The following is a 16,889-nucleotide window of genomic DNA, read 5'->3' on the forward strand; positions in this document are numbered from 1 at the left end:
GACATGTGGAATTGAGTACTATGAGGCCAGGCACCTCATGTTCCTCTCTTCTATCCCCCACATCCCTAAAGAAGGGGCTGACTTACGTACCCTAAAAATTTACATCAGGTGTTATCAGCTGCAGGCGCACTGCATTATAGTAGACTGGGCAGGAAGTATCACCTCATTTTTCATATGAAGAAATTGATAGATATTGACTTAGAAGGTTAGGAAATAATGTGGATACAGCCTATTGGTTCAAGGTAATTTTTCTAATCCGAGACCCTACTTGAGTATGCAGTCACTGATAGGCTGATAAGGGAAAAGCAGGGCGGCGGTGGGAGTAGTGACAGAGAGAGAGAAAAAAAGAATGAAAGTCTTTTCTATGATCATCCAAAAAGGCCATGAGCAATGGAATCCAAATATCTCAATACTCAGCCCACTGATTTCTTTTTGACAAATAATGTTGGGCATTTTGTCATTAAAAAAATGATAAAAATCAAATATTTGAAAGCTAAATACTATTTGTAAATTTTAGCCAAAAAAAAGCCTGAACTTCTATTAAGATTATCAAAAGAATGGCATCTTTTATGGATAACACACAAAATAAAATTTATATTTTAATGTGGAAGAACTTTAGGGTGTTATGTTCAATAAAATCGATATGACATTCATTCACATCAAAGTAAGAACAGCACAGTTGAAAGTAAACTGAATTCATCTGTGCAGATAGATAATCCACAGAAAAAAATAAAGAGCTTTTCCTCGGCATGTGAAAGACTTTCAGTGATTTGTTGGAATCTCTTTTCATCAGAATCAAGTGGAGGAGTCTTTTGTATGGCTATGAGGTTTTGGATGACAGGTGAATTTCAAAGATAACTGGCATTTGTTGTAAATATATCAGTGTTGTACAATCAGCATTCATATAATACAATGTCTTATTCCTTTATGCTTTGTATCTTTTTGGTAGCATGAAAAAAATACATGTTAAGTATTTTTACTATTTTAATTACAATATATGAAAGTGTTTACTGAATAAGAAGTCTCTATGGAAAACCAAATACTCTAGGAAGGTGTCAAAATGAAAATGATTTTTAATTTTTTCTAGGCCACAGAAATTGTTCTCAACTGCTGTTGTGTACATAAATCTTAAAGACGCTAATAGAAAAAGCAAGCAATTCAATAAGATAGTTCAACGTGAGGACTGAGAGTTGAGGGAGGAGAGAGGAAGAACGGGGCAGGGAGGGAACAGCTTGGCTGTCTTTTACTAGAGGTTATTTGGGCCTTAGTTGATAGGGATTAAATTATAACAACCCAAATAAAAAGTACTACAAAGAGCCCTACTCCGTAAGCCCCAGAAACTACCAGCCCTAAGAGTGAAGGCAGGAGATGCATAAATGAGTGATGCATATACATAAACTCATATACAAAAGCACATATATACATACCTATGTCATACCCTTGAAATGATTTTGGAATCAAAACCATCTAAAAGTGAATAGTAAACCATCAAGCAGAGGTATGACAACAGAAATCACTAGATTAAATAAGAAAAACTAGTTTTCAGATCAGTTCTGGCATACATAAGCTAAATAGCCTTGGAGAATCACAGAACAATGGAGGGTCCTTATGTTCCTTTCACATAAGGAAACAGTCAGGCATATGTTTTCTTCTGCCTAAAAGGAGTTGATTAGATTGGGTTAAGTTGGATGATCTCTAAGATCATTCTGTTTCTAACAACTGCTATTCTGTGATTGTGCAATCAGTCTTTCACACCATTTCCAGATAAATAATTCCTCCTACCCTGCCTTTTTGCCAAGTAGATGGCTTCATGGGTAAATATCAGGCTGTCTGAAATGGGTGCCTGACAAAGCTGTTTCTAATGATACTATTTCTTCTTTCTTATGTAATACATTCCCCATATGAAGAAAAGAAAAAAAAAATCCACAGCCTATAATATTAACAGTATTTGCATATTTTAGCTGGACATATCTCCTTAAAGGTTGAGGGGTGAGGAGAGAAGAAAGGAGCAACTGTCAGACTTGTTAAAGATTTTGTCAAACCATATTCAAATCTGCCACTTATTAAAGGTGTGATCCTTGGAAAGTTTTTTAATAGCCGTGACTCTCCATTTTCTTATAAAAATTTTTAGAAAATAATATTACCTACCTCACAAGATTGTTAGCAAAGTAAATTTGAAAATGCACATAGAATTTAGCATAAATTCAAAACATAGCTCTTGAGGAATGTTAATTGTTGTTATATATCTGTTACTAAATATTTCTCATCACAATAATTGCAAGAGTAGGAGGGGGAATAAATTTTTGCTGTTTACCTAACTTTATGCTGTTATACACACATTTCGTAACTTTGCTTGAAAGCTTGAAGGAGATGACCATGAGACATTGAAAATATTGTGAAATGCTACAGTCCATTTTATGAGCTCAAATGTTTTAAATGTTTCACCATTTACAAGGTGATGCTGTTTTCTTCTTAAAGCTTAACACACATATCTAAGCACGCTCCATTTGCTTTCAGCGATTGCTGGCCCTAATAAGCCTGAGAGTGGATTTGCAGAAGACAGTGCTGCTCTGGTCGAGGTTGTGTCAGACCTCCACGAAGTGGTCTCCCTGAAGGAGCGGATGGCAAGGTACCAGGCAGCCGTTTCCAGGGGTGACTGCCGCAGCTTCTCTGCTAATGTAAGCTGCTTCTAATGGTTTTGCATTAGGCAATGTGCTTACTGTCTGTCCCAATTCCCTCTTTATATTTGAAATGTAAGAATACTACTGGACAGGGAGCTAAAGTAGAAAGAGTACAAAAATAGTGTGTGAAATCAATCCAGACTATCTGAATTTAAGTTTCAACTGTGCTACTTATTACTTGCGTGAATTTGACCTTTTTTTAATTTTTTTGAGATGGAGTCTTGCTCTGTCATCCAGGCTGGAGTGCAATGGCTCGGCTCACTGCACCCTCCACCTTCTGGATTCAAGTGGTTCTCTTGCCTCAGCCTCCCGAGTAACTGGGATTGCAGGAGCATGCCACCGTACTCAGCTTTCTATTTTTAGTGGAGACGGGGTTTCACGATGTTAGCCAGGATGGTCTTGATCTCTTGACCTCATGATCCTCCCGCGTCAGCCTCCCAAAGTGCTGGGATTACAGGCGTGAGCCACTGCACCCGGCCTTGAACTACTGTCTTAACTTCTCTCTGAGCTTCAGTTTCCTTGGCTGAAAAATGGGGATCATCATTTACCACACAGAGTCTTGGTGAGGAATCAGAGAGACAATTTACGTGAAAGCCATAAGGCACTGTATACATCTGTTATTATTATCATCATTATCACTTAACCTGTAGATATTCTCCTCAGGAAGGTTGGGAATTAATTTCAAATTTTAATAATGTGGGTTTGCATGTCACCTTCCTTGGTCTCATATATGGTTCATTGAAATTCACTGGCAGTATAATTTCTTTGGCTTTTCTCGTGTCTCTGTATGTACTAAATCCATTAGGAAAGGTTTAATCAACATAAAAATGAGAGAGATTAGCAATGTAGACACTCTGCTAAACCAATTATGATTATAGGAAACTGCAGGATTCAGTAAGATCACCAATATTTAGAGCCAATGCATTATAAAGTCATATTCAAAAGAATTTTTGGGTTCTGTATTCTGTGGCTTTCAACTTAATGGAATATAAGAAAGTTCTTTTAAAATTATAATCTCCAAATTAGCCTAGTTGTATATGAGAGAGAGAGAGAGAGAGAGAGAGAGAGAGAGAGAGAGAGAGAGAGAAGCCAAAAAAAAAAGGTAGTGTATTAAAATAGCTACACTTAACATGCTTCTTTACAAATTATTTAGAGACAAGGCTGATTGTGCCAAATTCATTTAAAAAATGCAATTCTAGATGACATTTAAGTTTTCACATAGTCATTAAAATACATTTTAGACACAGCTTAAATTTGGAATGAATGTGCAGAAGTGACAGAAGTATCTAGATCACTTCCAAAATAAACAGTGGCACTACAGTACCTCCTGCCAGTCTTCTTCGATGGCACCCCCTGCTGGATCATTGAGGAACTTATTCGTGTTCTAAATTAGAGAAATGATTCATGAGGAAACAGTTGATTTTGAAAATGCCTAGTTAAAGACTGGTTATTTAGTAAACAATATTTGATTTAGGAAGATTGATCTTGCCAGTTACTATGAGAATATACATTTAAAAAGTGGTATCAGGGCATGATATATATTTATAATGTGTTTAAAAAGGGACTGTTTATATTGGACGCATAAGGAAACTAAATGATCCCATTATTTAATACAAAAGCAAAAACTTTAGGGCTAATCTGAAAACGTCTACATATAAAGAATTTAGTAATGCTCTCTTCCCTGAATACTTTATAGACAAGAAAACCAAGAGAAAGTTACTTATAGGAGATTATAAAATTAGGTAGTGAGGAGGCCAAGCTAGATTCCTAGTCTCTTGACTCTTGTACACTTCTAACTGAATTCAACTTCCTCATCTTTCCTAAATGAGAAAGTATTTTTGGCCCCCTAAATAAATATTATACTATATGGTTTGGCCCTAAGCGAATACTGTGAGAAAGAAGAGCACATACATTATCTCAGCGGAATCCTGGTAAATATCTAAAGCAAAGCAAAATCATTATTTATTTAATCATGTGCATGAAATGCTTGTTCAAGCCACCCCCAACACACCAAAAATATCATGGAAACTGCCTGTGACTACATCTGTATCTCCACAATTAGCCCAAAATTTTAAGTGCAAAATCTGGAAGTCACAGAATCAGACCCAAACTGAATCTACTATATTTCAATCATATTTACACATGTAAAGACAATCTATTTTTCCTTGTCTTAGACTCAATCAGATGGCATTTGGTTGTATCTAAATGAAAGTTATGCCTGTGAAACAGTGGTGGTCTGTAGAAGCCCCCTAAAAGAGAGGGAAAAGTAACACTTGTCGTACAATGAATTAAAATGCCAGATTCATTTTCAAGTCTGTGCAATTTTATTCCCTTTACCTTTTTTAATACTCACAATAAATCTGTGAGAAAAATATTTCTAGGCCCAGTTTATAAGAAAGAAACCCGAGTTCAAGAGCTGTAGCCCAAGATTTTAATTGTCAGGGCTGGAATTAGAAGCACTATCTGTCCAACTCCCAAAATTATATTATTTCTTTTATGCCCTATAAACCAATAACCGTTTTTGTAAAAAGAACTTGAGGACGGTGTAATGTATTTACCTAGATTTAACTGTTAAGTGTTCAAATTAACATATTATTATCAGCATACCCATTAGATTCCAAACCTTATTGCTGAGCCAAATAATAAGAAACACAGAATAATAATAAACATAAAAAGTTTCAACACAAAGCAATTTCAGTTATGTGGTCAATGATGACATTCATTAGTTGGGACATTTAGAGCATGACACTAAATAATGCAAGGAAATAATGCAAGAAATAAATTTCACAGGAAAGGTCCCCAACTGAGCAAGGAAGCATTACTCCCGGTTATGGCCACAGACTGTTTCTTGGGCAAGTCCTGCCATCTGTCGTGTGTAAACTTTCATCTAAACGCTGAGTGGAACAAGGAAGGCTTAGCATCACCACTGAACCGTATTTCAGAAGATTTGTCTCACTTGGGTGAATGAGCAGCTGCAGTAGCGTAATGATAGTACCAGGGGCAGTAGGGGTGGTATTAGTACTACTATTAAAAATAATCTGTAGTGGCTCTCGCCTGTAATCCTAGCATTTTGGGAGGCCAAGGTGGGTGGATCACCTGAGGTCAGCAGTTCAAGACCAGCCTGGCCAACATGAAGAAACCCCATCTCTACTAAAATACAAAAAAAAAAAAAAAAAAAAAAAATAGCCAAGCATGGTGGCGGGTGCCAGTAATCCCAGCTACTAGGGAGGCTGAGACGGGAGAATCGCTTGAACCCAGGAGAGGGTGGTTGCAGTTAGCTGAGATCGTGCCACTGCATTCCAGCCTGGACTGCTGAGTGAGAAGACTCCATCTCCAAAAAAAAAAAAGAAAGAAAAATCAACTGTATGAATTTTTCCTTGTGTAATATAGTCTGTTTCTAAAGTGCAGTGCTAAAGGAAAGTAATGGGTGTATTTGTTTTGTTTTGTTTTTTTGAGACAGAGTCTTGCTCTGTTGCCCAGGCTGGAGTGCAGTGGCACAATCTCGGCTCATTGCAACCTCTGCCTCCTAGGTTCAGGCAATTCTCCTGCCTCAGCCTCCCAAGTAGCTGGAATTACAGGCATGTGCCACCATGCCCGGCTAATTTTTGTACTTTTTTAGTAGAGATGGAGTTTCCCACATGTTGACCAGGCTTGTCTCAAACTCCTGACCTTGTGATCCGCCCACCTTGGCCTCCCAAAGTACTAGGATCACAGGTGTGAGACACCGCACCAGGCTGGTATATCTGTTTTTTAATCCATTTTATAGATGAGAGGCAACCTGTCCAGCATAATAATTGATCTTTTTGTGAAAATGCACTTACCAGGAGAGCATCCAGTTGTAAGCATAATACTAAGGCTTGCCAGATTAATTTGCACATGATTGGGACATCATAATAGTTGTTTGAAGCAGCAAGGTTCTTCTTAATAATTACCTTAATGTCTATAATTTAATACTTATATATTATCTATATATAATTTATCCAGGAAAGCCACTTATATAAATTAAATGGCAGAAGGGGTAAAATAAATATTGTGGCCTTAATTCACCCTTCCCGTTTTTCTCTGTATCTTAAATTTCAAAAGGGGTGCTGTACATTTTTATGACCTTAACATACATCAACTAGAAGTAATTGATTAGGATTTACATTTGAAGTTTGTTGGAAAATTTGATACAATATATACCTAGTTCATAGAAGAGTACAATCATCTCTTCTCAAAGGGCCAGCAGGCATATTCTGAAATATCTGATAGTCCACATAAATGAGGAAACATTATTAACTTAGTAAAGCAACCACTTGAGTATTTGCTAGTAATTTAGATAATCCTGAATATTCGTTTATAATATTCTGGAGTATGGGAAACCCAAACCTCTAGATAGGCACTACATTTTTAATATCTATTTGAAAACCTACTTATTTGGGTAAATATCCAGGACCCCAAAGTCCCCAGTCCTCGGTATAGAAACCTCTCAGCTCCTGGGCCCTCAGTTACTTTCGACGTCTTAAGGCATTGAGGGTTATGTCAGGACTGGGTCAGACCTCAGGAGACCTGCTCTTACTTGAAGTGTTGCCAAGTCTTCCAGTTGCAAGGAGACCTAGAATCTTCCTGGAGGAGGGAAGGCTGGCATGGGGCCTGTTTGCTTGAGAGTTATCCCATCTGGGCTTGACTGCCTGCTGGGCTCTGGAGTCTGCTGAATCATCAAAACCAATGCACCTGAGCTACTTCTGCACTTCCTGAAGGGGCATAGGTCTTACAGGACTACTAAGGTGCTTTTCAAATTGCTTCCAATGATACCTATCGAAATTAGTTTTTTCATTTGTGAAATGACAGTGGTAGACTAGAACGCTTCTAATGTGAAAGTCCCCTGATTCTGACATGCCAGTGCTCAGAGCTGATGCCTGGGGTGTGCTAATCCTGGAGTAGTATAACTGCTGGTTTTCTGCCTATTCTTTGAGGCCAGTGATGAAGACAGACAGATGCGGATTGAAATTCCAGTGCCAGCACTTCTGTTCTAGCTGTGAGAACGTAATAAGCTGTCTTACTTCTCTAAGTCTCAATTTCCTTATTTTAAAATGTGGGTAATAGGTGTCCATATCTCACAGAATATGGAGAAGCATTAAATGACAAAATATGTCATTTAATACATACAAAATCACTTAAGTAGTCTCATTACTCATATTAATATTTTTACATAAGGAATATTCTGAGGCTATTTTGTTCATCCTTAATAATTTAAAAAATTTGGAGTAAAAATGATTTTAAAATTATTCTTAATAATGTGTTCCCTATATAGATGTTTGGGATTTTAATGACAACTTTATTGTGGGTTCAAATTGAGTCCATTATTCTAATATCCACTAGTCTGTATATTACAGGAGAAATACTGTGCAATCTAATAGGTCTTATCTGCAGACATCAAAATTTATCTGAGATTAGGAGAATTAACTCAATACTTTGAAGATTCTTCTGACTTTATATCAAAAGACTGAAAAATGAGAAAACAACCCAGAAAGAATATCTTTATTAAGCTTTTGTTAAAGGCATACTGAAATAATGGTGTATGTGAATATCTTTTTAAGATACTGCCTATCAATAAATGTCAACTATTTTAAAAATAGCTTGAGAATCCCATCCTGCACAGCTGTAAAGCTGAATTTTCCTTTTTCTTAAATCATCCTAGATGATGGAAGAATCAGAAATGTGCACAGTGCCTGGTGGTTTGGCCAAGGTGAAGAAACAATTTGAGGATGAAATTACTTCTTCCCGTAATACCTTTGCTCAATACCAATATCAACATCAGAACAGATCTGAGCAGGTAATACTACTACAGGTGATGGGTAAATCAGCCATGGATGAAATGCTCTCATTTTGGTGCCAATGTAGAAATCTCCTTTCTTTAGTGATACATTTATTTTCATTGCTCATTAACAAACACTGTAACTTTGAAATGTTTTAGAAAATCATCTTTAAGACATATATATGTATTTATTTACTTACTTGAAGCATTTTTGCCAAATTTCTAGAGATCATGCTGGAATATTCTACCTCTCATCTTCTAATGTTTCAGACATTAATGAAAATTAAATAGTCTAGGTTAATCAACAGGTAAATCAAACAGTTAAGAGCAATGTTTATACTGAGTCCCTGCTTCTAGGTTATAATTCATAATAAACTAGCTTCTGGTGGCTTGCATAGATTAAGTTGGAAGCATTATTCAGCTGTTTATTGTGGTGGGGAGTTTTCTGTTTTCTTTAAAATCCTCAAACACTGAATTGTAGAGCTCAGATGTTACATAAAACCACATAATCTGACCTCTAAATGTTATCTTATATAAATTTTTTTCCCATTTCATTGATTTCATTATTTCATTATTATATATTACAAAATACTGTCATGAGATTTAATGATTTTTGAATGTGAGAATCTTAGTAATAAACCTCATCAGACTTGAAAATTTTTAATAGTAATTACACTGTAAACAGCTGTACATAGGCCCATGTTTTCCATGAGGAAGGAGACAACTGAGGTAATTCTTAAATATTGTAGTGAGAAATGAAGTGGATGTATTTTTTTTTAATCCGCAGGACATATAGAGTTGCCTAAATTTTTTGTTTTGTTTTGTTTTGTTTGTTTTTTTGTCATTCTACTGGTTTTTTTGTTTGTTTGTTTGTTTTTATACTTTAAGTTCTAGGGTACATGTGCATAACGTGCAGGTTTGTTACATATGTATACTTGTGCCATGTTGGTGTGCTGCACCCATCAACTCGTCAGCACCCATCAACTCATCATTTACATCAGGTATAACTCCCAGTGCAATCCCTGGGGGAGTTATATCCCCCAGGTATAACTCCCCTCCCCATAATAGGCCGCGGTGTGTGATGTTCCCCTTCCCGAGTCCAAGTGATCTCATTGTTCAGTTCCCACCTATGAGTGAGAACATATGGTGTTTGCTTTTCTGTTCTTGTGATAGTTTGCTGAGAATGATGATTTCCAGCTGCATCCATGTCCCTACAAAGGACACAAACTCATCATTTTTTATGGCTGCATAGTATTCCATGGTGTATATGTGCCACATTTTCTTAATCCAGTCTGTCACTGATGGACATTTGGGTTGATTCCAAGTCTTTGCTATTGTGAATAGTGCTGCAATGAACATATGTGTGCATGTGTCTTTATAGCAGCATGATTTATAATCCTTTGGGTATATACCCAGTAATGGGATGGCTGGGTCATATGGTATTTCTAGTTCTAGATCCTTGAGGAATCGCCATACTGTTTTCCATAATGGTTGAACGAGTTTACAATCCCACCAACAGTGTAAAAGTGTTCCTATTTCTCCACATCCTCTCCAGCACCTGTTGTTTCCTGATTTTTTTAATGATTGCCATTCTAACTGGTGTGAGATGGTATCTCATTGTGTTTTGATTTGCATTTCTCTGATGGCCAGTGATGACGAGCATTTTTTCATGTGTCTGTAGGCTGTATGCATGTCTTCTTTTGAGAAATATCTGTTCATATACTTTGCCCACTTTTTGATGGATTTGTTTGTTTTTTTCTTGTAAATCTGATTGAGTTCTTTGTAGGTTCTGGATATTAGCCCTTTGTCAGATGAGTAGATTGCAAAACTTTTCTCCCATTAGGTAGGTTGCCTGTTCACTCTGATGGTAGTTTCTTTTGCTGTGCAGAAGCTCTTTAGTTTAATTAGATCCCATTTGTCAATCTTGGCTTTTGTTGCCATTGCTTTTGGTGTTTTAGACATGAAGTACTTGCCCATGCCTATGTCCTGAATGGTACTACCTAGGTTTTCTTCTAGGGTTTTTATGGTATTATGTCTAACATTTAAGTCTCTAATCCATCTTGAATTAATTTTCGTATAAGGAGTAAGGAAAGGATCCAGTTTCAGCTTTCTACTTATGGCTAGCCAATTTTTCCAGCACCATTTATTAAATAGGGAATCCTTCCCCCATTTCTTGTTTTTCTCAGGTTTGTCAAAGATCAGATGGCTGTAGATGTGTGGTATTATTTCTGAGGACTCTGTTCTGTTCCATTGGTCTATATGTCTGTTTTGGTACCAGTACCATGCTTTTTGGTTACTGTAGCCTTGTAGTATAGTTTGAAGTCAGGTAGCGTGATGCCTCTAGCTTTGTTCTTTTGACTTAGGATTGTCTTGGCAATGCGGGCTCTTTTTTGGTTCCATATGAAATTTAAAGCAGTTTTTTTCCAATGCTGTGAAGAAAGTCATTGGTAGCTTGATGGGGATGGCATTGAACCTATAAATTACCTTGGGCATTATGGCCATTTTCACAATATTGATTCTTCCTATCCATGAGCATGGTATGTTCTTCCATTTGTGTCCTCTTTTATTTCACTGAGCAGTGGTTTGTAGTTCTCCTTGAAGAGGTCCTTTACATCCCTTGTAAATTGGATTCCTAGGTATTTTATTCTCTTTGAAGCAATTGTGAATGGAAGTTCATTCGTGATTTGGCTCTCTGTTTGTCTGTTACTGGTGTATAAGAATGCTTGTGATTTTTGCACATTAATTTTGTATCCTGAGACTTTGCTGAAGTTGCTTATCAGCTTAAGGAGATTTTGGGCTGAGATGATGGGGTTTTCTAAATATACAATCATGTCATCTGCAAACAGGGACAGTTTGACTTCTTCTTTTCCTAACTGAATACCCTTGATTTCTTTCTCTTGCCTGATTGCCCTAGCCAGAACTTCCAACACTATGTTGAATAGGAGTAGTGAGAGAGAGAGCATCACTATCTTGTGCCAGTTTTCAAAGGGAATGCTTCCAGTTTTTGCCCATTCAGTATGATATTGGCTGTGGGTTTGTCATAAATAGCTCTTATTATTTTGAGATACGTTCCGTCAATACCGAATTTATTGAGAGTTTTTAGCATGAAGGGCTGTTGAATTTGTCAAAGGCCTTTTCTGCGTCTATTGAGATAATCATGTGGTTTTTGTCTTTGGTTCTGTTTATATGCTGGATTACGTTTATTGATTTACATATGTTGAACCAGCCTTGCATCCCAGGGATGAAGCCCACTTGATTATGGTGGATAAGCTTTTTGATGTGCTGCTGGATTCGGTTTGCCAGTATTTTATTGAGGATTTTTGCATCGATGTTCATCAGGGATATTGGTCTAAAATTCTCTTTTTTTGTTGTGTCTCTGCCAGGCTTTGGTATCAGGATGATGTTGGCCTCATAAAATGAGTTAGGGAGGATTCCCTCTTTTTCTATTGATTGGAATAGTTTCAGAAGGAATGGTACCAGCTTCTCCTTGTACCTCTGGTATAATTCAGCTGTGAATCCATCTGGTCCTGGAGTTTTTTTGGTTGGTAAGCTATTAATTATTGCCTCAATTTCAGAGCCTGCTATTGGTCTATTCAGGGATTCAACTTCTTTCTGGTTTAGTCTTGGGAGAGTGTAAGTGTCCAGGAAATTATCCATTTCTTCTAGATTTTCTGGTTTATTTGCGTAGAGGTGTTTATAGTATTCTCTGATGGTAGTTTGTATTTCTGTGGGGTCAGGGGTGATATCCCCTCTATCATTTTTTATTGCGTCTATTTGATTCTTCTTTTTTTCTTTATTAGTCTTGCTAGCGGTCTATCAATTTTGTTGGTCTTTTCAAAAAACCAACTCCTGGATTCATTGATTTTTTGGAGGGTTTTTTGTGTCTCTATCTCCTTCAGTTCTGCTCTGATCTTAGTTATTTCTTGCCTTGCCTTAGCTTTTGAATGTGTTTGCTCTTGCTTCTCTAGTTCTTTTAATTGTGATGTTAGAGTGTCAATTTTAGATCTTTCCTGCTTTCTCTTGTGGGCATTTAGTGCTATAAATTTCCCTCTATACACTGCTTTAAATGTATCCCAGAGATTCTGGTATGTTGTATCTTTGTTCTCATTGGTTTCAAAGAACATCTTTGTTTCTGCCTTCATTTCGTTATGTACCCAGTAGTCATTCAGGAGCAGGTTGTTCAGTTTCCATGTAGTTGAGCAGTTTTGATTGAGTTTCTTAGTCCTGAGTTCTAGTTTGATTGCACTGTGGTCTGAGAGACAGTTTGTTATAATTTCTGTTCTTTTACATTTGCTGAGGAGTGCTTTACTTCCAATTGTGTGGTCAATTTTGGAATAAGTGTGATGTGGTGCTGAGAAGAATGTATATTCTGTTAATTTGGGGTGGAGAGTTCTGTAGATCTCTATTAGGTCCGCTTGGTGCAGAGATGAGTTCAATTCCTGGATATCCTTGTTAACTTTCTGTCTCGTTGATCTGTCTAATGTTGACAGTGGAGTGTTGAAGTCAGCCATTATTATTGTATGGGAGTCTAAGTCTCTTCGTAAGTCTCTAAGGACTTGCTTGATGAATCTGGGTGCTCCTGTATTGGGTGCATATATATTTAGGATAGTTAGCTCTTCCCGTTGAATTGATCTCTTTACCATTATGTAATGGCCTTCTTTGTCTCTTTTGATCTTTGATGGTTTAAAGTCTGTTTTATCAGAGACTATTATTGCAACCCCTGCTTTTTTTGTTCTCCATTTGCTTGGTAGATCTTCCTCCATCCCTTTATTTTGAGCCTATGTATGTCTCTGCATGTGAGATGGGTCTCCTGAATACAGCAAACTGATGGGTCTTGACTCTTTATCCAGTTTGCCAGTCTGTGTCTTTTAATTGGAGCATTTAGTCCATTTACATTTAAGGTTAATATTGTTATGTGTGAACTTGATCCTGTCATTATGATATTAACTGGTTATTTTGCTCATTAGTTGATGCAGTTTCTTCCTATCCTTGATGGTCTTTACATTTTGGCATGTTTTTGCAATGGCTGGTACCGGTTGTTCCTTTCCATGTTTTGTGCTTCCTTCAGGGTCTCTTGTAAAGCAGGCCTGGTGGTGACAAAATCTCTAAGCATTTGCTTATCTATAAAGGATTTTATTTCTCCTTCACTTATGAAACATAGTTTGGCTAGATATGAAATTCTGGGTTGAAAATTCTTTTCTTTAAGAATGTTGAATATTGGCCCCCACTCTCTTCTTGCTTGTAGAGTTTCTGCCGAGAGATCTGCTGTTAGTCTGATGGGCTTCCCTTTGTGCGTAACCCAACCTTTCTCTCTGGCTGCCCTTAACAGTTTTTCCTTCATTTCAACTTTGGTGAATCTGACAATTATGTGTCTTGGAGTTGCTCATTTCGAGGAGTATCTTTGTGGCGTTCTGTGTATTTTCTGAATTTGAATGTTGGCCTGCCTTACTAGGTTGGGGAACTTCTCCTGGATGATATCCTGAAGAGTGTTTTCCAACTTGGTTCCATTCTCCCCCTCACTTTCAGGCACCTCAATCAGACATAGATTTGGTCTTTTCACATAATCCCATACTTCTTGAAGGCTTTGTTCATTTCTTTTTCCTCTTTTTTCTTTAGACTTCTCTTCTCGCTTCATTTCATTCATTTGATCCTCAATCGCTGATACTCTTTCTTCCAGTTGATTGAGTCAGTTACTGAAGCTTCTGCGTTTGTCATGTATTTCTCGTGTCATGGTTTTTATCTCTGTCAGTTCGTTTATGGCCTTGTCTGCATTGATTATTCTAGTTATCCATTCTTCCATTCTTTTTTCAAGATTTTTAGTTTCTTTGCGCTGGGTATGTAATTCCTCCTTTAGCTCTGAGAAGTTTGATGGACTGAAGCCTTCTTCTCTCAACTTGTCAAAGTCATTCTCCATCCAGCTTTGATCCGTTGCTGGCGATGAGCTGCGCTCCTTTGGAGGGGGAGATGCGCTCTTATTTTTTGAATTTCCAGCTTTTCTGCCCTGCCTTTTTCCCATCTTTGTGGTTTTATCTGCCTTTGGTCTTTGATGATGGTGATGTACTGATGGGGTTTTGGTGTGGGTGTCCTTCATGTTTGTTAGTTTTCCTTCTAACAGTCAGGACCCTCAGCTGTAGGGCTGTTGAAGATTGCTTGAGGTCCACTCCAGACCCTGTTTGCCTGGGTATCAGCAGCAGAGGCTGCAGAAGATAGAATAATGCTGAATAGCTAGTGTACCTGTCTGATTCTTGCTTTGGAAGCTTCCTCTCGGGTGTAACCCGCCGTGTGAGGTTTGGGGTGTCGATCTGCCCCTAGTGGGGGATGTCTCCCAGTTAGGCTACTCAGGGGTCAGGGACCCACTTGAGCAGGCAATCTGTCATTCTCAGATCTCAACCTCTGTGTTAGGAGATCCACTGCTCTCTTCAAAGCTGTCAGACAGGGTCGTTTGCATCTGCAGAGGTTTCTGCTGCTTTTTTTTGTTTTGTTTAGCTGTGCCCTGTCCCCAGAGGTGGAGTCTACAGAGACAGGCAGGCCTTCTTGAGCTGCTGTGGGCTCCACCCAGTTAAAGCTTCCCAGAGGTTTTGTTTACCTACTTAAGCCTCAGCAATGGCAGGCGGCCCTCCCCCAGGCACCCTGCTGCCTTGCCGTTAGATTGCAGACTGCTGTGCTAGCAATGAGGGAGGCTCCCCAGGCGTGGGACCCTCCTGGCCAGGTGTGGGATATAATCTCCTGCTGTGCCGTTTGCTAAGACCCTTGGTAAAGCGCAGTATTGGGGTGGGAGTTACCCGATTTTCCAGGTGTTGTGTGTCTCAGTTCCCCTGGCTAGGAAAAGGGATTCCCTTCCCCCTTTCACTTCCCAGGTGAGGCGATGCCTCGCCCTGCTTCAGCTCTCTCTGGTCGGGCTGCGGCAGCTGACCAGCACCGATTGTCCAGCACACCCTAGTGAGATGAACCCGGTACCTCAGTTGAAAATGCAGAAATCACCCATCTTCTGTGTCGCTCACCCTGGGAGCTGGAGACTGGCTGGAGCTGTTCCTATTCAGCCATCTTGCTCTGCAAAAAAAAAGGCCACCTAAATTTTTTTAAATGAAGCAATTGCGTGCTATGTGTGGCAGGGGATGAGATGGCATATCAGGTAGAATGATTAAAAATCTCATATGTGAAATATTATTTGTTTTGTTTTTCTGGCTCTGGTTGAAAAGTTCAAAATGTACAATATAGGTAGCTCAATAAATTTATGGCAAGATTTATTTTTAATGTTGTCAAGGAAATTTAATATAAATAAGAAATTAAGATTAAGCATACTTGTGATCTAATATATAACTGTTGCAATGTAGGAGTCTTTGAGTGTAGATGTGTGTGTTTAAACTGGTCAACAATACAAAATATTACTATCATTAATGGTTTAAATAACAAATTCTACATAGAAATATCAGTAATTAATTTACAGATCCTTCACTTTGAAGGGAAGCAGTGGAGACTATGGGCTATGAAACTTGTGGATCTGGATTTACACGCCACCTCTGCTACTTTTCAGGGTTACAGAGGCCCAGGGCCACCTTCATGGATGTGTGACTTGTGCAGTTGCACAGGGTCCCGTACTCCATGCACTTCGTTTAACACTCTTCTGTGTCCATTTTAAAATTCTCAGCAACTTTTGAACAAGGGACCCTACGTTTTCATTTTGCACTGGGTCTGGCATACTATGTAACCAGTACTGCACAGACCAAATTCGTAAGCCCCTCAATCTTCAATTTCTGATGAGTAAGATGGGAAAACTGTTGAGTGATTTGCCTATCTCATTAGGTTACTATGGAGGTTTAATGTGACAAAGAGCAACTGATGTGAAACTATTTCCATATCTGTGAAGCTTGATATTGGTTAAGACTCTTTAATACTGCAAAAGACAGAAAACCCCAAAAAAGTGACTTAAACCAAAAGAAACATTACAGGTTTACAAAAAATAATCTTGTGGAAGGGAGATTTGATGTAAGCCCCAGTGGAGTACCAGAGCTGGTTTGTATCAACTCTCCAATTATTAAATTTGGGGGAGTTTTGGAAACCAGACACCATCTTGCCAACAGCTTGAAATCAGCCACAGTGAGAATATTTACACCAGGGAAATTGGCAAATGCAACAAATCCTTCCTTCCTTCCTTTTTTTTCCTTATTTCAATAACACTGTCAAATATATATCACCTTACCATTGATGTAGGGGCTTGAAGTATGATCCTAGCAAAGTGGCTAAGAGCACAGATATTGGAGCCAGGTCATTTGGGTTCAAATTCCTGCTCCTTTGTGTATTAACTCTTTGACATTAGACAAGTTTCTTAACATCTTTGTCTCTCAGTTTCCCTAATTATAAAGTCAGTATTATGCCAGTACCCACCCATGGGTTTGTTTAGAAGAATAAAT

The 16,889-nt window shown here is 38.2% G+C and overlaps 1 protein-coding gene across 5 annotated transcripts in view; it reads left to right on the forward strand.

Moving 5' to 3' along the window:
• XIRP2 (xin actin binding repeat containing 2) overlaps window positions 1–16,889 on the forward strand; it is a 342,362-nt gene that overhangs the window by 285,919 nt on the left and 39,554 nt on the right. For 4 of the 5 annotated variants that reach the window (XM_015110283.3, XM_028830809.2, XM_015110284.3 and 1 more), the window contains 2 exons: window positions 2,518–2,678; window positions 8,362–8,496. In XM_015110283.3, the coding sequence (XP_014965769.3) occupies window positions 2,518–2,678; window positions 8,362–8,496 (296 nt within the window). The remainder of the gene's footprint in view (window positions 1–2,517; window positions 2,679–8,361; window positions 8,497–16,889) is intronic. The other variant, XM_015110285.3, reaches the window with a different exon arrangement.

Source organism: Macaca mulatta, chromosome 12 (assembly GCF_049350105.2).
Source record: "Macaca mulatta isolate MMU2019108-1 chromosome 12, T2T-MMU8v2.0, whole genome shotgun sequence".
Classification (NCBI taxonomy): Eukaryota; Metazoa; Chordata; class Mammalia; order Primates; family Cercopithecidae; genus Macaca; species Macaca mulatta.